The sequence below is a fragment of the Podarcis bocagei genome, assembly GCF_964188305.1.
Source record: "Podarcis bocagei genome assembly, chromosome: 2".
Lineage (NCBI taxonomy): Eukaryota > Metazoa > Chordata > Lepidosauria > Squamata > Lacertidae > Podarcis > Podarcis bocagei.
Window position 1 is genome coordinate 81,379,199 of NC_138126.1, and position 26,155 is coordinate 81,405,353.

At 40.2% G+C, this 26,155-nt stretch overlaps 1 protein-coding gene across 2 annotated transcripts in view; it reads right to left on the reverse strand.

Annotated features, from left to right (window-relative positions):
* UBTD2 (ubiquitin domain containing 2) overlaps nucleotides 1-26,155 on the reverse strand; it is a 40,758-nt gene that overhangs the window by 7,073 nt on the left and 7,530 nt on the right. For both annotated transcript variants that reach the window (XM_081178810.1, XM_081178809.1), the window contains exon 2: nucleotides 9,296-9,532. In XM_081178810.1, the coding sequence (XP_081034936.1) occupies nucleotides 9,296-9,532 (237 nt within the window). The remainder of the gene's footprint in view (nucleotides 1-9,295; nucleotides 9,533-26,155) is intronic.

Here is a 26,155-nt window from a genome sequence, read left to right on the forward strand (position 1 = left end):
GTGACAAAGTTTTAAATAAAATCAACCTTACATCCTTGAGATGTTCTTTGATTCTACTACTGTTTATGCTTAAACTCCTGAACAGTGTGTAATGACCACCTCCTTCCCCCAGCTCCAGAGGTTTAAGTATTATTACTGAGAAGCTATACCACAGTGAGTGCTTTTTCCTCCTTGTGAATATTGATTTTTTTAAAACAAAAAGCTCAAAAATGAAATACAGAGTAGATGTAACTTACCAACCCAACAAGTTATGAGTGAAAAATATAAAGGAATTAAAACACATTTCACTTTCTTACCTATGTTTTTCTGCATAAAGGATGCAAGAAAAATTTGGGCTTATGGTACAATTTTATCTTAGGCTCTGAATAGAAAATGGTAGTTTGGGATATTTATGTTTTCTTATTGAGTCATGTAAGATTTTATGCCATTAAAAGAATGTTCAGAGGAGAGCTAAAAAGGCAAATAGCTATGTACAACAGTAAAAGCATGTAAAGACAGATTAAAAACAAGCAGATAAATATCTAGATGGCTTCCCATATGCATTAAAACCTTGAAGTGTTCACATTTCTAATTCTAATTAACGTCTAACAAGCCAACATTTCCTATTCTATGAAAGTCCACAGAACAGGCAAGTGCAGGAGGTGTGCTAGGTGTGCCCAGGCATACCCTAATGTTTTTAAAAAATGGGGAACAAGGGAAGCAGAGAGAGAGAGAGATAAGTAGAGCGGTTCCTCGGGTTACAGATGTTTCAGGTTACATATGCTTCAGGTTACAGACTCCGCTAACCCAGAAATAGTGCTTCAGGTTAAGAACTTTGCTTCAGGATGAGAACAGAAATCACGCAGCAGCAGCAGGAGGCCCTATTAGCTAAAGTGGTGCTTCAGGTTAAGAACAGTTTCAGGTTAAGAATGGACCTCCAGAACGAATTAAGTTCTTAACCCGAGGTATCACTGCAGAATAAAAAGGCTGGAAAGGATCTGCAATGGATCTGCAATTTCTGCCTGCAACTGTCTCTGGAAACAGCAGTGGGGTGACTGGCTCCAGTGGTGGCAGTAAGGGAAGAAGAACTCCCTCCTCTGCAGGCAGAAGCTGCAGATCCATTCCAGTCTTTTTCTTTTGTATATATGCATCTCTGCCCCATGGCCCTGCCAGCATCCAAGCTTTCCTGGCCACCTTTTGTGGAGATAATATCTGTGGGGGTGAGGAGCTACTTTTGTGATACACAAACAAAGAGGATGCCCTCAGCCATCCAGATCTGCCCAAAACCTGTCCAGCTTAGCACAGGTCTTTTTCTCCGCAGGAAAAATCTGTTTTTTGTTTTGTTTTTTGGCTACTTGTGTTGGACTTGTTTTGATAGATTTTTTTATTTCTGTATCTCCTCCTTGCCTTATCATTCCCTCCTCTTCTTTCTTCACTGAAATAATCAAATAATAATAAGTGAATGCACACCCTAATGAATTGTGCTGTGGTTGCCTATGGCCCACAGGCAAAGTCCACAGCAATCCAGGGTGGGTGGGTGAAGAGAAGACTGAAGGCAGAAGAATTGTCAAACCCAATGCCTTGGCTGGACTTCTTTTGGCAGGGCAGAAGGGAGTATTTTTCCTTTTTGGGTGCATCTTTTGTTGGCTTAAAAAAAAAAAAGACTTTCCTTCCCATTGGCCACAATGGAAAGGAAATCAGTACACCAGCTGGCAGCTCTTGGCAGGTTTGGGGGGGGGGGGTTGAAGGAACAGGAGGACTTGGCACACAGCAGATTGTTTTTGCCATCTCTATTTTGCCTCCTCTGCCACCAGAGCATTGATGGTGAAGGACAACCGCAGATATTACCATAGCTGCAATGAGAAGGTCTCCATGGGTAGACCTGCTGCTCTTCCTATGTACCCTCCTCCTCTCTGTGTTCAGATATGTCAAATCCTCTGGCCCTGCCAGGAACCTAACACCTGTTTCAGCATTCACAAGGTCAGGGTTTGCGTCATGCCTTCCACTCACTGTGTGAGGAACAAGGAAGAGGGTGGACAGTTTCACCACAGGCAGAATAATGGCAGCCAAGTGAGGAAATTATACAAATCTGCATATTCCAGTTTCTTAGAATCATAGAATCATAGAGTTGGAAGAGACCACAAGGGCCATCGAGTCCAACCCCCTGCCAAGCAGGAAACACCATCAGAGCACTCCTGACATATGGTTGTCAAGCCTCTGCTTAAAGACCTCCAAAGAAGGAGACTCCACCACAGTTAATTTCATTTCTTACAATTCTTTGCATGAGTATATGAAAAGGGATGCATATAATAATCTGAGCTGTTGATACACAAGAATCTATAAACTAGAGAAAAGCGTACTCATGCTTTAATCCTCCTAACCACATTACTGCATTACTATCCACTCTCTGATTCACCAGGGCTGAGCTCTAATATATTAGCAGAGCAGCTTTCATGGGCAAAAAAAATTGCAGCTGGATACAAGACAATGATAACAAAGTATCATTGCACTATTCAGCTTTGCATTTCTCTAAAATTATCTGCCATACTTATACACATTTCTCAAAAGGCATTTCAATAATTTCCATGGAAGCAGTTTGCTATTTACATTTGGAGGTCAACATATTATTGCCCTTTAAAGCAAGTATCTAAGAATGCACATAATTTTCTGCCTGAGCTGCTTAGCAAAACAGCAATAGAATTTGATGAATTGTGGAAGCTGGGCACTTTAGTTTTAAAGAAACAGGGACAGACATTATTAAGACTTGGCTTGAAGGCACAAGAGCTAAAGTGACCAGCTGTAAAAACCAGTCAGTGACAGGATAGAAGGAAATGCTGGATAGTTCTTACCAGTGAGGAGCAAGGAGCAGCACTCAAAGTGGAGAGTAACACCCCCCCCCCAGCTTTGTGAGCAATGTTCCATTTAAAAAACCCCTACTAAGATAATGTGTGCCTCCTTCTTGCTTCTAATTCAATTCTGAAACACATTTTGAATGGGCTCAGCAGATAAGAGATGTTGTGGAAGTTGCAACAATGTTTAAAAATAATCCTTGAATACTGGGGAGTATCAATCACAAACTGAGGGTGGTACACTTCACATTTTGCCTGCTTCTTGTCTGAATGACAAAGCCATTAAAAAGAACTTTACTTTCTTCATAGCTATGGCCGAGAACATTCTTTGATGTTCCTGCTTTGGCAGCAGTCAAAAGAGAACTGAGCAGGAAGACATTCATCTGCCTCTTGAGCAACGTTTGAAACTCCCATTGTTCTAAGTGCGTTTTGTGACGGGAAATTTCATTAAGGCGAGCAGTTTCTGAGCTCTGGGTGCAGTACTGAGCCTAAGATTTCAGATTAAAACTGCCACTGCTGAAAGAAAAGGAGGACCTTTTTCTGCCTCCCCACTTCCAGCCACTCTCTTAAGACTGGAGAAGGGACCCTCATAAGAATATTAGGGCGGGTGGGCAGGGGAAGTATGGCTTTGGGATTTTTTTGCAGTCTTCAGATGAGGACTAGACCAAGTGAAAAATGAACATAAGATACTAGCTGCGATTCACTGATTTTCAGCTTAGTATTCTTGTTATAAAGAAAGTGCGCCAAGACACTCCATTGTGGTGCCCACAACCTAGGTTTAAGGTGCCATTAGCTCCTAGCTTTCATATCTCTGTTTCTAACACAGCTCTCGATACAGACATCTACTTTGGGGGCTTCTCCCTAAAGGGGAGCAGCTTGAATGCCTTCTTGTGCCATTTTAGCTCCAGACATTTCTAAGTTGTTACTCCAACACAAGCGTAAATCCTGTGTGTGGCTACACAAGACCACAAAAAACTGCCTAATTTTATGTATTCAAATGAACATTAACTACTCTCAGGAGAATTTAAGAACAAACTTCAACACATTACAGGAAATCTAGGGCAGTATTCAACATAACAGTTATGCTAGCACAATGGTTTTAAGCTACACAACTTAACTGGCCTCTCCTCTGCCCCAAATATGTGTCAACAGACACTGATGCATTGCTCATAGAAAAAAGCTCTTTGCCTATCTTCTCTTATGCATGGCATGGAAAAAGTAGTTAGATAAAAAGCCTTTTCTTCCTCTTTCATAACAGTAGACCTCAACAAGAACCCTCCGACAGCCTATGAATCAATTTGGCTAACTTGACCCAACAGCCCCCACCGCCATGCAAACAAAACTCACTGCAGTCAATTGAAGGCAACCAACCAAGCCATGCCCCCCCCCCCACTTCTCTCAGCACCAATGAAAACTAATAAATGAATAGAAAGAGAACCTACCTACGGTGATGATGACACCTTGCACATATACTATGTAAAAGAATGAAAGTTTACTACCCCCTTCTCTCCCTCTACCTCTCTTCTCCCCCAACCTTATACTGTATACAGCATTAAAGTCTCACATCAAATATAACTGATCCGTAGAAAGGACTTTATGATCTGAAAACAGAGATGATGTATGTACTTTTGTAACCCCAGAAAATCTTTCATAAAAACAATAAAAAATAACAGTAGAACTCATGGACATCCAATGAAACTGAATGTTGGAAGCATGCCTTCAGTCCTGATATCCAATGAAATGTACATATAGGAACTGAGTAGAAAGAGCAAGCAGCCTTGTCTTGTGGATTTTTGAGAGTGGGTACACTAGCACTTGCAGACACCATGCTGGCAATCCCTGAGTTAAGAGCTAGCTCCTGGAAACAGCAAATCTGTTGAAGGTATACAATTTAACACTCATATATTACTGTTTGTGAGCAACAACAGTACAGAATGAAAGCTGCCCCCAATTCAATTAGTAGCAGTTGAAGCTGGATTTCTATAATGTTGGAGGGAGATAGGGGAGGGAAAGAGATCTGCAGTATGCTAAATAGACCTTGACCGTATTTTTCATTCTAGCTGTCATGCTCACAAACATGATTATATTGAATTCTAACCACCATCCTCATTAAGGTTTGTTTGTGCAAATGTGGCACTCAGAATGAAGACCCTAGAGCACATTTTTAAAAGGACAAAACCAACGAGTAAGCAAGCAGAAATTCAAGAAAGCACTAGCAACATCCCTCATTAAGCTAGTTTCAAACAAAACCTATATGAATATCACTGACTGTTTCAGTAAACTGGGCATTCATACCATTTGTTTTATTCTCATAGTAACTTTCTTTAAAATTGTGACAGCTAAAGGAAACAGCAAGTACTAAACAGGAGCATTAACTAATCTCAAAGTATTGCAAAGATGCATCATCTTTCTGTCTGGAGCCCACATTACTAGTTTTAAGCCGGCTAATGAGCTGCCAACCAGGAACAGGTTTCTGCCAGATTCACACAGCTACTGTTATCCTGGACTATGCTGCCAAAATTCTGCACCCATCTCAACTCACTGATTAATTCCTCCTGAAATTCTTACACTGGTTTCCTGTTCACCCTCTTCATTTCAGCTTCAAAGCCCTACCGTGCCTTCACCCTCACTTTTCTCCCCTTCTCTGCCCAATGTATCCTTGACCAAGACAGTCAGGCTTCCTGTAACATCTAATGACTTCATCCTGTCGCCCTTCCTGCCTCTTATGCTGTGAACTGCCTCCCAAATCACCTGCGTGGTCCCACTGCAGTTCCTTCAATTCCCTTCTCAAAAGCTCTTTCCCGTGAAGTTATTGGCACAATCCCCCGGAAACCATAACCTATTGTATTTAAATCTAAGTATAAGAAAGTGAAACTGATTGTTATTTCCTTCTTCAACCCTGCCTCCATTTCTCTCTCCTGTGTTGAACCAGCTGAATGTAAGCCCTCTAGGCAGGACCTGTCCTCTTGTACTCCATAAACCATTATTCATACCAATGGGAAAACAACAAATACTACTCTTGGGGCTAATTTTCAATCTGTGCCAATGTAATTTTTGAAACTGCAGTTTTAAACTTGGTCACCAGAGCATTCCTTCATAGATCAGGATAATGATTCAGTGGGCCACTACAAAAAATTGTTCACTATTTTTGCTGAAAAAGTAAATCCGGTTTTGGGGCCAGAGTAGCTACTTCAAGGGAGGCACAATGAACCTGCACCTATGAGAAGTCAATAGAGGTAATAATTGAACATATGTTGTACAGTTGTGCGCACATGCTCTTTTTCTTTTGCTCATTCACATTTTCTCTACTCTGCCGCCAAATCTCCTTTGCCCTGTATGAATTCTTGTAAGAAGTTTACTATACAAGCTCGAAGCTTGTAACACTGAGTTAGATGGACAAATGGTTTGGCTCACTATAAGGCAGCTTCCTATGTTCCTACATCTGCTCTGGGCAACATCTTGCCTAGTGAAGAGAACTTGAAAGTTTGCCACAATTACAAGAAATAAAACCTTAATATTAAATAACTTGTATGCATGCACCTATAAAGCAGTGACTTTGGGCATTTAGTATGCTGAACACCAAGCACACAAGCAGAAAAGTTTGTTTTATATTTCAAGCTAGTGAACATTTGTTGAAAAATGCTATTCAATTTGTAATATAGCTGAATAGTATGAGCTGAAAAATGTGTGTTCTGAACCAGGTAATAACAAACTTTGATGACACTGCCAAAAATAATTACTTTTGGTGCCGTGTCATCTTGTATCCAGGGCACCATAAAATTCTTTATAAGCTGTATTGGTCCACAGGAAAAATTATCCACTGTTCATCCTCATAAAGGAGTTAAAAGCGAGGAAGGAACTGAAGGAAAGATTCTTCTTTAAGCAGGAGTAATAACTACTTGTTAAAATGAAACACTGCTTGAATAAGCCTAGTCTGGCCATTGACCGGACCCAGTAGGTCTCTTGTGTTTATGCAAGATGTAAAGTGGCATATATATCCAGTTGAGGCCAAGCTGAACTTACTTTGATAGTGGTTTTGCTGGGACAGAGATGCTGTAGCTGACCCAGTATTCCTTGCTTCACTGGATGGTGACACTGGCCAGAGCATGCATAACAAATATATTTTATGTGATCCTAGCTGTGGGTCCCTTAAGTCAAGCACTGGAGACCCTCTAGCCCATGAGCCAGCTCCAGCTCACCCAGGCCCCTCCCTGAAGTCCCACCCCTCAGCAAACGCAACAAGAGCCCAACTAAGTGACTCCTTCTTTGTCACTGCTCAGCTCCTTCCTGAACAACTGAGCACTATCTTGTTTAAAAGCTCCCCCTCCCACTGTTCAGAAAACAGCTGTGCATCAACAAAGAGAGGAGATGCTCCAGGGGTTCTCTAAGGATTCATCTTTTTGCATGGAGAAAAGTGTGTACACAGAGAAGCTGCTAGGAGCTGCTACCCAGCAAGAGCAGCTTGCAGCATTTCCTCTCTGTGCACTGAGAAACAGGAGTCGCTTTCTCTGGGCACAGGACTGGAGGGTGGAGAAATAGACAGAGCATCTGTGTTAAGGGTCTGTGTGTGTGTGTGTGTGTGTGTGTGTGTGTGTGTGTGTGTGTAAATTAAGGATGTGTGACTGTGAACTGTCATGCCCAGGCTAATTTGGGGTTGGCCCCACCCATGTCTGGAATGCAGCCCCAACAGCTTTCCACTGGGTAACGTAGCCATCAGTCCAAAAAAGATTTTCCACCCCTGCTTTAGATACTTCCCACCAGCTCTTAATTCCTTTTACCTCAAACCGAGTCCCCGAGCAGTTCATTCCTTGTAGGATGAAAAGCTGCTAGAATACACACATATAAATCTTAACTTAAACTATAATGGTGACTTTATTAAGATATAAGGGTGTGCAGAAATACTATGTATATGCCCATTCATGGCTTGTGCTTTGAAAATGATTTCTGTGATGTCAGAACTGTTGATGTCAGAGTGTAACTGTCACAAGTCTCAGGTCTCGTGCTCCTATTCTGTTGCAGGCATATTTCAAGGTACAGTCAAACCTCAGTTGTAATCCATTCCGGAAGCCCGTTTGGCTTCCGAAAAATGACTGAAAACCAAAGTAATTACTTCTGGGTTTTCAGTGTTTGGGAGTGGAAACGTTCCAAATTGGAGGTGTTTGGGAACCAAGGTTTGACTGCAGCTGCTGGGTAACAGGTTCTGAAAGCTGGAGGGAGACACAAGCGCTTCTAATTTTTACAGACAAGGCCAGGATAAGGTAAATCCATCTTGATTGGGTCTGGGAAACAACAGATTCTGATTTTCTGGTGGTTCTAGTCCATAATGAATGGGCTTGTTAACTGTTAGTTGGAAGTTATCTTTCAGTAGGGAAAAATCAGCTGAGGTATGAGGCAAAGAACAGAGAAAGCAGAAGTGAAAGAGAACAGTTGAGACCTGACTAAGCAACTATTCATCCTCAGTGTGTTAACAGTACTTGCTGGTGAAGATCAGAAAAAGGGTTATGCTAAGAGGCTGCCTAGAAAAAGGTTATAAAAGCGGGCTTTTCAGAAAGTGGAGTATAGATGTTCATATTACCGATGGTTTCAAATAATTACAAGACATGGGAAAGGAAGGAGATGATACAGCAAGAATGTGAACCAAACCCTGCTCTTTAAACACACATGCCCATTTCTCCTTACAGCATAAAGGTTGGTAACAATCCAACAGTTACAAGCAAAAAAGGAACAATTGCTTAAATGACTGCTTTCAGAGGGTTACCAGGAACTTCTACTGTCCCCAGAAAGGATTTCTAGAGATGTGTCATGCCAGTCTTTCCCAGGTCTTTCTCTTGCTTCAAAGAAAAGAGGTACTGTCTCTCAAACTGAGTACAGTAGTACCTTGGTTTTTGAACAGTCTAGTTATGGAATGTTTGGCTCCCGAATGCTGCAAACCCACAAGTAACTATTTTTGGAAGCCAAACTTCCAATGGGACTTCCGCAGCTTCTGATTGGTTGCAGGAGCTTCCCGCAGCCAATCCAAAGCCCACTTTGGTTTCCAAACGTTTTGGAAGTCGAATGGACTTTTGGAACGGATTCCATTCGACTTCCAAGGTACGACTGTATGACAATGGAGTAGTAGAACACAAATTTGTTATTTGATACTAATCACTTTGTGCATTTGTGGAGCTGTGGTGTATATTGTACTCACAATTTTAACCCTGGCTGATGATGTCAGAGAGGAAACATACACAACTCTAAAGATGAAACTCACAATCTGTTCCTCATGGTTCTATCAGAAGGTGGGGGATGTGTAAACTTGAAGGTTACTGAGGCTCCTTTGTCATAATGCTAAACCTTTCTAAATAATTAACATCAAAAAGCAGTCATTATATTCATTTACATGTGGACCTGGTCATCTGGAAAGTTGTCTAAGTAAAATTATTTTCTACTCACTGCTGCTAAAGTCCATCCATTATGGGCATACTTACCATGAGGTAATGTTATGTTTGCACCGTCAATGATTGCCTGTGCAAGTTCATGATCATTGTTCTCAAATGCATGTGCTGCAGCCTTCAAGGCATCCCAGATTTCCTTGCGGCCTTCAAAAGCAGGTGCGGTGTCCCAAAATTCGTCTCTTTTGCTGCGCAGTTGTCCATCTGTCATCGGATAATCACTTTTCCATTTTGGTTTTTCCTTTTTCAAGGGCTGATTACGACCTAGTGCAACTGGGGATGGGGGAGAAGAGAAGAAATCAGGCACTGTGTTGAAACAACTTGCTCCTTTTCTCTGCTTGAGAGCTGTTCAAACTGAGTAACAACTTTTGGTTATCTCCTCCCCAGCTCAAATGCCTTTTCAACAGTACTCCATTCTGATCTTCCACAGTGTTTTTGGGTTTCTTCACTTTTTGTGACATCTGTTACAGTCTGATTAATCATTTGTAACAAAAAAAAGTTTCAGAATGCCATTGCCCCAAGAGCCAACTATTAAGTAAGAGCATCTCGTCACAAAAGGAAAAAATACATTTCACTCTTCCATTTCTGAGTTACCAGATATGATCAAAATACGCTGAATTGTTCATCATTAAATGCAATATTTTTATATAAGGAGTGGATTTCCACTGGAGCCTGTCTCCCATTGCTGTATGCTTTCGGCCTTTTAAACTGGTGACCTCTGAAACATATATGAATGTGAAGGGTAGATGCACATTCCTAAACATGTAGTGCTTCACACCAGGAATACATACAAACATTTCCTTACTGTGTTCTCATCACCAAACACATTTTACATTTTTGCTGCATAGAACACTCATGTAGTTACTACAAGCAGGATAGTGAATAAAATGCAAAAATACTTGTCAATATTATAGTAGCCATTTCATAATTTTGAATGTTTGAGGATAAGATGGCTCTTATTCACCAGACGTGACTGAAAGAGGAGACAAATATTTGCCTAATCTTTTGCTGATCATGTTTGTGCAAACAGAAATATACAAGTTGTCAGTAGTTCTTCAGTGTTGAGCAAGTTACCAGATTTCAATGTTTAGTTGGTTTAGTTGATTATTGAAGCTAGGAAAACTAAGCAACAATTATCTGACTCTTTTTGCAACAAATGCCAAATTCTCCAAAGAATATCTAAAATGAAACTTGCACTCAAGTGAGCTGTAGGAATCTTCGAAGAATACGTCTCACAACAAATACTTTGTGTTTCTAAGTAGCAAGAGCTAGAAACAACAGCATAAATGGGGGAAAATAAATAAAAATGGAAAGTCTTCCAACACTGGTACTGTATAAACAAGTCACATTGGCTGCATTTAAGCGGCTACTGGAAATCCAACAGGATATATTCTAGAAGACGAATATGTGTCTCCACAGGAGTTGCACAAACGTCAATTATCTCTTTTTGAAAAGAGTAACAGACATCCCTAGTTTACAGCTAGCAGATTATATAGTTTAACTTCATTCATCCAATAAGATACGTTTTATGTTTACCAGTTAAAATATGGTATAGTGCTCAGCAGGCTGTGAATTCATTAAAATATTTAACAGAATAATGGTCTCAAAGCAAAGGAAAATTAAGGCGAACTATCTAAGGTTGAGAATGCTGCCAGAAAATGCAAGTAATGAATCATCTGAAAAGTCAGGTTGGTCCTATTCATATTTTGTGTGCCTTATATGTTTTGGTGTAGTGACTAAAGCGTTGGACGTGGGTCGGAGACCCAGGTTTAAATCCTTGCTCTGTCATAAAACACTTATTGTCTGACCTAGGGCCAATTACTATATCTCAAAATAAGCTACAACCGATTATAATTATAAAAGGGGGTTAGTTGTGAATGCTGGTAGGACTGTAGGGTAATAATAGTCTTTTCTTTAGATACTTGACCATGCAAATCTGCTGCTTCTTTATTTTTTATGCAATTAGAACAAGTTGCCTTTTGTGCTGACCATCTATAAAATCCAGAACAGTAGATGTAACTGTTCACAAAACAACCAGCTTGTTGGAAGGCCTCAAATATACAAGAACTGTAGTCACACACTGAATTTAGAGGAAATTAATAGGTTGAGTGCAAATTTGGCAGACTCCAAACTATTATGGACAAGTGTATGAAAGCTTTTCAAACTCCCTCCCTGCATCACATCCCCACCTTTATACACTTTAAAGAACAATTAAATGGAACATTTTGAATCCCACTAGTATGTCATCAGATTCTAAACAGCAACTTCAGTAAGCATTTGGGTTTAGTAACAGCTAGCCTCATCTTTGAATACAAACACAATGAATGTAAACATATACCAAATGATTTGATTTATTTATTTTTTGCTTCCCCCAAACATTAATTATAGAAATGGCTTACAGGCAATTCCAACATTCTTGCTGTTTCTCAACACCTTTTTTCTTCTCCCCAGGTATTTATCCTGCTGAGAAGCTTACCCTGCATGCTGCCAGGATACTAATTTTTGTCATAGGTCCTCTTCTATTTAAATCTTGATTATGCTCTCTTCCTTCATTATAGTGAATGAGAGAATATATTGTGGAATATACATGTGGAATAGACAAATGACTAAGGATAAGATTGCTTAGAGTTCAGATCATCTAACACAACAGCTGAAGCACTTTAAGAATAAAGGGGATTTTGCCTGTTCATTATGAGTCACAACAAATCTCCAATTCTTTTCATATACAGTGGTACCTCGGGTTAAGTACTTAATTCGTTCCGGAGGTCTGTTCTTAACCTGAAACTGTACTTAACCTGAAGCACCACTTTAGCTAATGGGGTCTCCTGCTGCCACCACAGCACAATTTCTGTTCTCATCCTGAAGCAAAGTTCTTAACCCGAGGTACTATTTCTGGGTTAGTGGAGTCTGTAACCTGAAGCGTATGTAACCCGAGGTACCACTGTAGGCTAAAATGGGAATTCTGCTGGTGTACACTGAACCCTCTCTGATCTGACAGAAGTGGTATTGGGATTGGGATTGAGAGCACATTTTATTATCGTATAAATAAGAGTAATTGAAGGAAGCCCTGTTTAGGGAAGTTTTTAATGTTTGAAGTTTTATTCTGTTTTTAATGTTCTGTTGAAAGCTGCCCAGAGTGGCAGGGGAAACCCAGCCAGATAGGCGGGGTAGAAATAATAAATTATTATCATTATCATTAGATTACTAGTTTGGAAGATATGAGATGCAACCGTTCTATCCAGGTTTGTTGGGCAAACACACAATGCTGGCAGGAAGCCTGGTGAAAATCCATTGTAAGTCTACCACCATTAAGCCTAAATTGGAGCTGAATTGAGTGCCCAGCAGCCACAACTGAGACACAAATCTTCTCAGCTAGTAGAATCACATAATGATCTCTCAATCCTTGACTCTTAAGTATTATTCCTTTCTCTAGAAGGGATGATCTACAAGCTACTTCCCAGCTCAGCTAAGATCTACTGGTTTTAGTTAACAGTACATTAACAGTTTGTCCCACTGTGACATTTATTGGTAGGATCACATGAGCCAATTAACTAAATGCCATTAATAGCTCTCTTCAGCTATTTGAGCTCATCACTTAATTAGAAGATTGGCATAAGCTTGAAGCGGAAATGTTAGCTGACAGACTCACTAGCAATGATTAAGTTTATAGCTGCTCCTATCAGCGAAGCACTATCACTGTTTTGCCTTATTTCAAAAGCTACTACTTCCACAGGATTTTATTTCATGTTCAGTTAAACTGCCAACAGAATACTTCACATAACTTTCAACTCACTCCATTTTTAAAAATTCTAGTGATGTACAACACAGTGTTTCAATTTTGGTTAGAATCATGTCACTGTAATTTCTTAAAACACCTCTGTCACTGGAAGATCAGTACAGGAACTCTGCATGCCTGCAACCATGCTGGCCACCTGCAGTTGCAAAAAGACTGCATACTGAATGTATAATGAGAGGATAACATTCTCTGGGCTCCTCAAATGTCAGGCTGCTTCTCTCACACTCAACTACAAACAGCTGGAGGTTCAATTCTCAAATCATTCCCATCCCACCCCCATTCACCTTGGCACGGTAATTTAAAAGGCAAAATTTGGCATTCTTAGGTCAACCGGCTGCAGTAAAAGACTTGCTGTAGCACAGAATTATCACTAAAACAAGGGCAGCTGAAGACCTACCATAAAGGAGAAGTATCCACTCCTGCAGGGCAAAATTTCACGAACATCAGTCACTTGGGCAGATCCACACCATACATTTAAAGTGCATTCAACACACAGTTAAAGTACATCACTTCCCAGTACCTGGGAGAATGCCGCTCAATGAAGATCTTAAGGCCCAGGCTAGTATATATGGGAGGAGAATACGGTTCAGGTATCCTGTTCCAAAGCCATTTAGGGCTTTAAAAGATAACTATTAGCACTCTGTATTGGGGCCAGAACCAAACTGAAAGCTGTGACCATCAAACTGTGCATATTTCCTTTACATTCTCTCATTTTTTACTTTACTGAAAACCTTTAAAACAATTTCCAAGGATAAAGTGTCTTCCAGGACAAATACATATCTGCATCCACATGGAAAAACAAACTTGGAAAATACCTTAATGCTCGAGATCAGTGGTTCCCAATTGGTGGTCCGTGAACTCCAGGGGGTCTGTGTGACCCACTCAGGGGGTCCGTGGCACCATTCACATAAAAAAACTACACTAGAACTCTTGTAGACAGCTTTATTCCAATTATTATTACAATGGACAGAAAAGTCTGAAAAGTGGGTTGCAGAAACTGGAAAAAATAGCTGAGGGCAAAAATAATGATGACAGGCAACATTTTGTGAGACAGGACACTTCTTTTGCATTAAAAATGTTTTCCTCCTAAACATGTCATGGGATTTTGCATACAATTGACTACCCAGATTATGTGAGATATGGTATTTTGATATGAAATATATCCTTTAAAGACCATATTCTGCACTGCTATGATAAAAAAAAATTCTGTAACATGTTTTGATAATCCATCTGCCATATGAACCAGTGGAAAACACCCAACACTTCAATAGGTAGGTGCAACAATTTTTTTGTAGCTGAACCTAAAATATATATTAAAAAATCACTGTACAGTTGAACAGTCATGAACAAGAGGAAAAGTGTTATTATTAGGTACAGAATGAACATCAGTTTAGACAGTCAAGCCAAGATTTATCTTCCCAGACTTGGCAGATATGATAACCTCACTGGCAGGCTAGCAGAAGGGGATAAATTTCAAAGAGGGTATTGCTTAGGTTTTCAGCATACACAATTTACTCTCTGAGCCTTGGTTTTCTGAAGGGATTGCAGAGTTTAATAAGGTTTAAACAATAAAAAGCAGTAGTTATTATAATTAGTGCCAGAAACTTTAATTAATCCATCTCAGGCGGCCATACCACTTTACACTCACATTTGTGCATCATTACTGCCTCGTAATGAGATGACAAGAACTACTGGTACATTAAGGAAATAAGAGAAATCAGGATAAACCTTTCTTAGCAGGGAAATGTTGGGGCATGGTTTAATTACTTGGTGTTGCTCAAGTCAGGTTAATTTGACTGCTTTGAAAGAGGAGCAAGAAAAAAATAGTTCTTTTCATTAATTAAATGTTTTCAAAGAACAATAAAATAAAATTTGTTTGGTCAAATTTTAATGGCTGGTTGTAGGTTGGGGTTTTTGTATTTGATCTTTATAAATGGCTGCTTTTAAGAACAGGAAGGTCAATTTTAATTTCTATATTTTACATATGATCTGAATGTTATATTTTTCTTAAACCAGAACAAAGTGCTAAATGCTGATGCCCATCAAGGAATATGACAGAGGTCACTCATTAAATCTTTAGCACCTCTCAAGATCTGAGATACAGAAACGATTGTACCAAGCACACAGTACCCCCTTTAACGGAGGATAAGTACAGGAACAGCCTGTGCTTGATTCTGAACATTAATCAATTTTTTACATAAACAGCAGAAAAAATAACTTGCATAAATACATGAATATCATTTACCATGTTGCCTAGTCATTTTGCTGAAAGACACAGCTTTGAAATTTGAGTCCTAGGCCTCTTCAGCACTGAAGGAGACTGCTATTACTACTTAAAAATCATATTTTGCTCTATTGAGCAGTTTACAACATTGGTGGTTTATATAATGAAAGGGGAGTAAAATCAAGTTTTTTGAAAATGCACTTCAGAAGGACCATGGAATGCTCTTATGTGTGCCTTCAAGAGCTCTAGTGTTACTTTTTAAAGTCTCACCACATGATTTCTGCCACTTCAGAGAGTAGTACAAAAGAACTGCATGTAAGTTGGATAATATATTTTCCCTATTAAAAAAAGGTATGGCCCAAATAACTGGGAAATATTGGATTTTTCTGTGGCAGGGAAATACAGATTATTCTGTCACCACAGAAGCTATCATTGGAGAATGCACTGACAGTATGATGAGGTGTTTTTTGCTTTTGTTTTTTTAAAAAAAGTCAACAGAATTTAGTGGCATCTATTTAATCCTCTAAGCAGCCTAATAAAAAACCACAATTATTCTAGGACTCTAGTCAAAAGATTAGCGGAAAAAATCCAACAATATCATGTGTAAGCTCAGATTTGACTGCTGCCAATATTAAGCATTAATTACTCTGCCCAGTCAAAGCAGTACTTAGCAATCGGTTAGTGATGAAATCATTTGAATGGGGAGAATGGACATACTCCTTTAATCAAAGTAGTAAATGTTTTAAAGTTAGTAAAATATTCACAAACCAGAATTTTGAATGCCTCATCTTTTCTGCAAATAGAACTACAGCTGATAAGATATCTCACAGAAAATGTAAACAAATGTAAATTAAACTTACAAAACTTTCTTTAGGAAAGTAACTTTATCAATTTCAGTAGACTGGGATGATATTTAAAAATATCTAACAATATCACAAACACTTCAATTTTCAGTGGAGATGGGAAACAACCTCAGCTCCTTTTACAAGGCAGTCAGTTTGATTAATGAGAACTTTACATAGCCAAATTTCAAGACCCCATCACTGACACAAATAAATGCCAATAGGTTACTCAAAAGTTGCTGGCAGTGGCAATTAAATATAACAACAACACATACTTGCATCAATGTTACTCTGTTAAACCCTTGATGGAAAAAGAATACATAGGAAGACGGCCAAAGAAATTCATGGTATGTAAGAGACATCTGGAATGGCAGAAGTTGATCCAAACAATTCAAGCTTCCAACTGAATTTGCATTGCAAGAAAAAAAACCTCTCTGTAGTTGCATAGTTTGTAAAAGCTAGTCAAAAGCTTTATCAGGCATAAAACGATATCCTATCATTGTGCATTCATTGCAGTAAACTAAAGCAGGGAACTGATAAATCCCTGAACTAAATCTGACCGAGGGGTACCATTCTGGCTCCCAAGTTGTCAACCCCTGACTTCCAGGCTCAGCACTACTGAGGGGGAGCATATGCTTATTTGCACACTCATCTCCCTGCTTCTCACACTACCTCCTAGTCACGGCTGGCCCTGACATGAGACAGGCACTTCAGGTGGCAAATTCTGAGGGTGTGTATGGAGTGGGCAGATATGCGTGACCTGTCCTGCAACGCCTAAGATAGCATCCTTCACTGCATCTGAAGACAATCGGCTATCTCATAGCCAAGATTCAACTGCTGGTCTGGGCAGCTTTGGTACATGGGATGGGGAGAGGAGTCACCTTGTTATTTTTACCTTAAGCAATGAAGTGTCTTGGGCCAGCCCTATTTCAACTAAGGGGGAGGGAGGTTGAAGAAGGGGAGTAATGGCTTAAAATGCGTGCCACTTCTCTGACAACACCCTTCCTTCTCGGTCACAGTGGCTCGCCAGCAAGACTACTTGCTAACTTTTAAAATAACCTCTGTGGTGTGAATGTCTACACAAATGTTTGCCACATGTTCTGAACTTCTCTGCACATACAGTGCTGCTGTTACTGCAGTTGTAGTGAATTTTCGTTCAGTTATTACTGCGTACATAAAGTTCAGCAGAGTCACTGTGCAGTAAAAGAGCATCTGTGCAGCCTTCCTTCCTTGGGCTATGTCTTCGGAAATAACTGGTGCAAATTTGTGCTTCATTCTCAGTTATCCCTATCCTGAAGGCTCTACTTCCATATTTTGTTGCTAAGTAACAAGCATATTATTAAGGAGAAACTTTAGCCCTATTCAGCATGATAATGCAAAGGCTAAATATGCTCTGTTTAGGGAAGCTTTTAATGTTTGATGTATTATAGTATTTTAATATTTTTTTGGAAGCCGCCTAGAGTGGCTGGGGAGGCCCAGCCAGATGGGCGGGGTATAAATAATAAATTATTATTATTATTATTATTAGTTAAATGTTTAACTGCTGATTTAATTAATTTCACTTTTTAAAAAAAGTTTGCATTTACTGACCATTTGAATGTGTATCTTACATTCTTTGTAAATCACTTGGAGGTTCTAATTACAGTTAAGCAGTATATGAATTTTATGAAATAAAAATAAAACAGTAAAAGGTTATGACTCCCTTTCTTTGTTATGGGAGTTCAACAGCAATCATTCTGAATTAGGCTGAAATTCTAAATATTCTACTGAAATGTGTTTTGCTTTAGTCTATGACCATGGACATAATCACAATATGTCTTGCTGAGATGCATCGTAGGTACAGATCTAGGCATCCCATAAACAGCCTCAGAATACTTTGTTTACAGAAAATCAGAATGCACATATTTTCATAACATTGAACCTCTTCTCACATCCACATATAGTCCAAACATATTTTATTCACCCAAAGCCTTACCTTCGACTTCAGTAAAATTAGGCCTTCCCTCCCATTTGTGCCTCATTAGAAGAGATCATGTTTCTTATGCCACTGCTCCAGGAAAGGAGCCAAGCATCCTCACACAAATCTTGATGTATGCAGTAGGGAATGTATAATTCCCTTTTACATACCAGGGTTAGAAAATTTAAAATTACTGAATACTGTTAAAATATTTGGAACTTAATCCTTTATTTCACTTGATCAATATACCAGACCAAAGGATTTCAGGCTTCTTATTGTTCTTCTTAAAAAATAGATACTATTATACTAACTCTTAAGACAGTAAAACATTTCCACTTCTCATGGATGCCCTTCCAACAGCTCTGAGCAGGAATTGCTTTAGCCTGTAGTTATTGGGAGGAAGGAAAGCTGACCTCAAGAGTATTAAAGTGGATCTTGCAGCTCCCCAAGCTCTGACCAATTCCATGCAGAGATAATATAATCACTGTCTTGCTTCAGAGCAGGAGGTTGGACTGGATTGATAAGATCTCTTCAACCCCAAATCGTATGATTTCTAAAATATTCATTAATACAGAGAGACAATTAAGTTAACTAACTGTTAATCAATCTTTGTTAATCAATCATATAAGCTCATGTTAAAAAAAGATATAAACCCACTATCTATTACTGTATTTTTCGCCCTATAGGACGCACCTAGATTTGGGGGGGGGGATAAAGGAGGGCTTCCCCCTCCCCCAGAGCGATGCAGAAGCTGTGCGCAGCTTCGGCAACGCTCTGGTGGCTTGCGGGGCTGGGGGAGGGGGAAGCCCGCCGCCAGCCTCCAAACCAGGTCGGGAGACAGCGGGATGGCGCGCTGTGCCTCCCCGCTGTCCCCGAGCTTGCGGGGCTGGCGGCGGGGAGAAGGGGGCTTCTCCCTGCCGCCAGCCTCCAAACCAGGTCGGGGGACAGCGGGGTGGTGGCATTCCGCCTTCCCACTGTCCCCCGAGCTTGTGGGGCTGGCGGTGGGGCTCTCCAGGCTTCAGCGAAAGCCTGCATTCGCCCCATAGGACGCACACACATTTCCCCTTCATTTTTGGAGGGGAAAAAGTGCGTCCTATAGGGCGAAAAATACGGTAATTAAAACACTTCAGCTATAACTTCACGTGTTCAAAGAGAAGAGCGCATCAAAATTAGACACACAGCTGGAGCTACATGAAGTTCAACTTTAGTGTTTCCACACACTGTCACATTTTGGTATACCTTTCCTACTCCTTCAACAATGCATTAGTGATTCTACTGCTAGGGCGGCTGTCTGCATTCACTCTGTAGCTTGAAGGTGCTTTGTTGTCAGAGGGAGACAGACTTGCTTCCAGATACAGTCATACCTCTAGTTGTGTTAGGTTCAGGTTGCGGATTTTCGGGTTGCGAACGTGGCAAACCCGGAAGTGTATACTTCTGGGTTTCGCCGCATGTGCACTCTGCACGCTTCGCGCATACACAAGAGCACTCTATTGCATTGCGCAGAAGCAGCGCTCTACTTATGGACTTTTCGGGGTGCGAATGGCACCCCGGAACGGATCACGTCCATAAGCAGAGGTACCACTGTACTATACCTGAGTTGACTGCATTACACATCAAATACATTTGATGGTGCTGCAAAGTTTCCCTACTTCTATTGGGCTTTTTACAGTCTAGAAAATTTTCCATTTAGAGCACACTGGGGGCAACTGACCAACATAGTAAAGGTTTAATGTCTGGAATGTACTGAACAATGAAGTAGAAGAATTACAGTCAATTTTAAATTCAGGTAGGTAGCCGTGTTGAAGACAGGAGTGACTGGCGTGCTCTGGTCCATGGGGTCACGAAGAGTCAGACACGACTAAACAACAACAACAAGGTAGCCGTGTTGGTCTGACGTAGTTGAAATAAATTAAAAAATAAGAAAATTATCCAGTAGCACCTTAGAGACCAACTAAGTTTGCTCTGGGTATACAGAAATAAAGCCAAGGTGCAGAAATCATGTGTTAAAAAACTAAGTACACCCTTACTGCTTCCATAGGTATCAAGAGGCTAAGTAGCAGACAGGGGCTGTTAAACAAATGCCCTTGGTTAAGCGATCATCAGCAAATGTGCCCACCTCTATAAAAGCCTAAGTTTTTGCAGATTGCTGGTCTGGAGCATTCAGGTGTGCTTTAACACAATGCCAAGGGGGAAAGATGACACAATGCTCTTAGAGAAGCAAGTGCTGCTGCCCATGAAACTAGGAAAGGTTTTAAGGCCATCTCCAACCATTTTTAAGTCCATAATTCTACAGTGAGAAAGATTATTCAAAAGTGGGAAACATTCAAGACAGTTGGCAATCTTCTCAGGAGTGTACATCCCCAGCAAATTCACTCCGAAGGCAGACCAAGCAATGTTCACAGAAACTGCAAAAAACCCAAGAGTTCCATCTCAGGACCTACAGGCCTCAGTTAGCTTGTTAAATGTTAAAGTTCATGACAGTATAATTAGCAAAAGACTGAGCAAGTATGGTTTGGAATGTTTGCCAGGAGAAAGCCTTGTCTCTCTAAAAAGAACATGGCAGCACGGCTTTGGTTTGCAAAGTTGCATCTGAACAAACCACAAGACTTCTAGAACAATGTCCTTTGGACAGATGAGACCAAAGTGGAGATGTTTGGCCATAATTCACAGTGCCACAGCATATAAGCACAAGCACCTCATACCAACTGTCAAGCACGGTGGTGGAAGGGTGATAACTTGGGCTTGTTTTGCAGCCACAGGACCTGAGAACCTGGCAGTCACTGAGTCGACCATGAACTCCTCTGTATACCAAAGTATTCTACAGCCAAATGTGTGGCCATCTGCCCAACAGCTGAAGCTTGGCTGAAATTGGGTCATGTAACGGGACAAGGATCCCAAGCATGCCAGTAAATCTACAACAGAATGGCTGAAAAAGAACAGAACCAAGGTGTCGCAATGGCCTAGTCAAAATCCAGACCTCAACCCAGCTGAAATGCTGTGTATAAGAGAGTTAAGAGAGCTGTGTATAAACAAATGTCAGCAAACCTCAATGCACTGAAGGCCATCTAAGTGTTAATAAAGGTAGATCCAAGAGGTAATGAAAAGAGTACTAGGGCATATTAAGATACAGTGGTATCCCGTGATATGGATGGGATCTGTTCCAGAGGCCCGCCCGTAACGTGAAATGCCCGCAACTCATAGCGCTGCGTAGGCGCGATTTGGCACTTCTGTGCATGCGCGAAGTGCGATTTAGCACTTCTGTGCATGTGCGAGCGGCAAAACCTGGATGTAACCCGTTCTGGTACTTCCAGGCTGCTGTGGGACGTAATGCGAAAAGACGCAACATGAAGCGGACACAACACGAGGTATGACTGTACTGTGGCACAGTTCCATGTTACCTACATAAGATGCCAATGTTTTAACCTCTGGCAAGACTACCTCTTGATGAAAGGAAGTCCATTTTTAAAAAAACCTGTCATCTTATGTTTTCCTCATGTATATTTGATAAACTACTTTCCATTCTACATTTTAAGCTACAGGAAATCCATAATGTAGAAAGAAATCCAATAATTTGAGAACAAGGTAGACCAGAAAATATCAATGAGAATCATCTCATTGACTAGATAGGCCATTTCCTGATTCATGTTAAGAAGCCACTTTTAAATTTCTCCCAGGGCAGCTCATAGAAATCAGGGGGGGGGGGGGAGCAACATGATTGTAATTGGACAACAAAATGTCTATGCTAAACAAATGGTAACCACACAAGGGAGGAATAAGAATGGGTCTTATTTTGTGTAAACAAATGGAAGTTGTGTCTTTTAAGGTTTTTTTAGTAATAAAACAATAATCCTGGCAATGCAAATGCAAATCATATTGCAGATTATGTTTCGAGTGCAGAAATTATAATATGTTCAAAATGGTACATTCTTTACATGGTTTCCTGCATTTTTCTTCTTGCTATATCACCAAATGAAGACATTACTTTGTCACAGTTTCAAAATGTGTTTCAAAAAATTTCGTCTGCTCATCTCCAAATAATTTTCTTGTGTTGTTGCATTCATTTTTGTTTAACAGGCAATTTGTAATCTCTGCAAAATCTCTATTGTGCATCCAACTACACCCCTAAAAGACCATGTTCAGGTCAATGCAATTAACAAGAATACTAGTCAGGGGTTTTTTCTGGTCATATTACAGCAAATCACAGATGTTTCGAAGTATGTTGAATTAACTCTAAGAGACCTCACAACACCATTTCAGCAAAAATGACTGAGTTGTAAAGTTTAACTGTCACAGTGAGGAAAGTGTTTTGCTATTTTAATATTTTTAATGTGTAATTCTGCAGGACATACCTCAGTATTCAGGCGGTTACATGCACACTAGATAGTTGCCTATAAATGCCATGTCGTAACTGTGACCATATGGAGAGCTGTCTGCCTACAGAATCCAGCAAGGTAAAATTTAGCACATCTCAAAAACCAGTCAGAAATGTCAGGTTGCAAATATAATGTATGTTCCGTATGGCTGGGATGTTATTGACAGCTAGCAGCTCATGTTGCAAATTTAGGTGTTTACCACAACCACAAAGCACTACTGAATCCAGTAGCAGAAGTAAAGAAATAAACGCACACATGATCCCAAAAGGAATAACTAATAATGTTGCCACCTTCAGAATTTCCTATATTGAAGGAGACTGAATAGCTATCCTACTAAATTATTTAGAATGCTGAGGGATCCCTGTTCTTTAGGTATATATTCTGCCTTACCTGTAAAAATTTAGAAACAAAAAATTATAAGCAAAGCCAAGGAAGATGACAGAAACATAAAATGCAAGATGCAGCTTTCAAATTCATAGCCCACGTTCATTGTTGCAAGAAAGATATACTCAAGCCTGTATAGATCACCAACCTTTATCAGAAGAAATGAGAAAAATGCATTCAAACTGAAACTCTAAAAGAGTCAAATACAATTGTGGGTGGGGAGGGGAGATTAAAATCCAGAGGTGTTCAGTTGTGCAAACATACTCACTGTAGTTATTGACATTTTAAAGCAGATAAATAGACATTCTCAGCAGATTGGTGGTTCTGCCCAGCAGCAGGATAACTGATTTCAAGAAAATGGGGCAAAGAAGACTGTGGTGGGAATCTATACAGGAAAAGTAAGTTCCAAAGGCAGTGCAATTCATTCCATTCTAGCTATCTCAGGGTACATGCTAGAAAATTGGAGAGAGACCACCACATTTCTTGATGACTCCACCAAGTTCATGACAATACAGTGAAATAATAAATCACTGTGCTTTTTGCATAACACTACCATGGAAGTACAAGTTGCTTAACTCAGAATAGAACCATTAGAATCATAGAATCATAGAATCATAGAGTTGGAAGAGACCACAAGGGCCATCGAGTCCAACCCCCTGCCAAGCAGGAAACACCATCAGAGCACTCCTGACATATGGTTGTCAAGCCTCTGCTTAAAAACCTCCAAAGAAGGAGACTCCACCACACTCCTTGGCAGCAAATCCCACTGTCGAACAGCTCTTACTGTCAGGAAGTTCTTCCTAATGTTTAGGTGGAATCTTCTTTCTTGTAGTTTGGATCCATTGCTCCGTGTCCGCTTCTCTGGAGCAGCAGAAAACAACCTTTCTCCCTCCTCTATGTGACATCCTTTTATATATTTGAACATGGCTATCATATCACCCCTTAACCTCCTCTTCTCCAGGCTAAACATGCCCAGCTCCCTTAGCCGTTCCTCATAAGGCATCGTTTCCAGGCCTTTGACCATTTTGGTTGCCCTCTTCTGGACACGTTCCAGTTTGTCAGTGTCCTTCTTGAATTGTGGTGCCCAGAACTGGACACAGTACTCCAGGTGAGGTCTGACCAGAGCAGAATACAGTGGCACTATTACTTCCCTTGATCTAGATGCTATACTCCTATTGATGAGGCCCAGAATTTCATTGGCTTTTTTAGCTGCCGCGTCACACTGTTGGCTCATGTCAAGTTTGTGGTCAACCAAGACTCCTAGATCCTTTTCACATGTACTGCTCTCAAGCCAGGTGTCACCCATCTTGTATTTGTGCCTCTGATTTTTTTTGCCCAAGTGCAATACTTTACATTTCTCCCTGTTAAAATTCATCTTGTTTGTTTTGGCCCAGTTTTCTAATCTGTCAAGGTCGTTTTGAAGTGTGTTCCTGTCCTCTGGGGTGTTAGCCACCCCTCCCAGTTTAGTGTCATCTGCAAATTTGATCAGGATGCCCTTGAGTCCATCATCCAAGTCGTTGATAAAGATGTTGAATAAGACCGGGCCCAAGACAGAACCCTGTGGCACCCCACTAGTCACTCTTCTCCAGGATGAAGAGGAACCATTGATGAGCACCCTTTGGGTTCGGTCAGTCAGCCAGTTACAAATCCACTGAGTGGTAGCATAGTCAAGACCGCATTTTACCAGCTTCTTTACAAGAATATCATGGGGCACCTTGTCAAATGCCTTACTGAAATCAAGGTAGGCTATATCCACTGAGTTCCCTTCATCTACCAGGCTTGTAATTCTGTCAAAAAACGAGATCAGGTTAGTCTGACATGACTTATTTTTCAGAAATCCATGCTGACTATTGGTGATCACAGCATTCCTTTCTAGGTGCTCACAGACTGTTTTCTTAATGATCTGCTCCAGAATCTTCCCTGGTATTGAATTAATTAAATTAATGTGCATGGTCTACTCTGAGTAAACCTAGGTTGAGTAAACCACCCAAAACTGTTTAACGTTCAAAGTTAAAACATGCATTTTTTAATGTTGGCATCTTTAAAGTTTTGGAATTTACAACAAACGGCAGTAATCATAGGAAGAGACAACGTGTAATTATTTTACTGTTCCACCACCTAAAATAAAATAAAAGGCTTGTTCACAATTCATAATTAACTGCAGAGAATCCTCCATTTCTCTATGGTGGTCACATGCTACATTTATGGTAATTTATGGTTGAAATTAATTTACGGAACAAGTCTGTGGTTATAACAGAGTGAACTAAAACCATTAGCTCCTGTAAATTATGAATAACGTGAATGTTAGCTACCACTCAAAAAGTACCAAGAAGTATGTAAGCATTAGTTAAAATGTAACATTTAAAACTTATTCTAACATTCTTGCTTGCTTCATGTGATGGATTACTGAAAAACTTTTCATTTAAAAAGTGGGGTAAATATGAAGGCTGCTGGTACCTAAAGCTGAACTTTATAGAATGACAAACCTTTTTAATCTTACAAATTGTGCATCTGCAACCTTACTAATCAAACCAAGTGGAGTCATAATCTAGACTTTGGAAAATGTTGGTCTCGACTGTTCATAGTTTTGTACTGTACCAGTAAGATATGCAAAATTAGCATCAAGTTGGAAACTCATGACCTCCACACTACATTCAAAACACCGAGCTCTAAGAAAGAAGATGAAATCTTAACTGTCAATAACTTATGTCTATTAAATCAAAATATTTTCACCTCACTCCTTAGAAAACATTTCCAAACTATCCATCCATTGAGTCAAAGGACTTACTTCTGCTTATTCAACACCACAGTATTTCTTCACTGCAAATACACACAGAGTTCTTGAAATGTTTTACTTTTCTGTAAGAGGTCCACAACTACCTATTTTGCTAGAACAGTTACACCGATCTTGGGTCAGCAACACTTTCAGTTTATTTCTAGGAAACAACAGTGATTCCGTAACAGTCTTGGGCTACAAAAAAATGCACAACCCCACCAACACAATATGGTTTCATTTTGTATATTTTTGTGTTTGCTTTTGTTTGAATATTACCGTATTTTCCCATGTATAACACGACCCCATGCATAAGACGACCCCTATTTTTGGGAGCCCTCAACAGTTGCTGAGCTGCTTTTGTAAGTTTGCTGAGCTGTTGAGCAGCTTTTTGAGCATCCCCCACTCTGGCTGACACAACTGGTGCCGTAATACACCGCATACTGGCACTCACCAAATACTCTTCCTAAGGTGGGAAGAGTGGGTAAGCAGCCTCCTCTCCAACATTTTCCTGCTACCACCACAGCACCAGCCCTCACTTACTTAG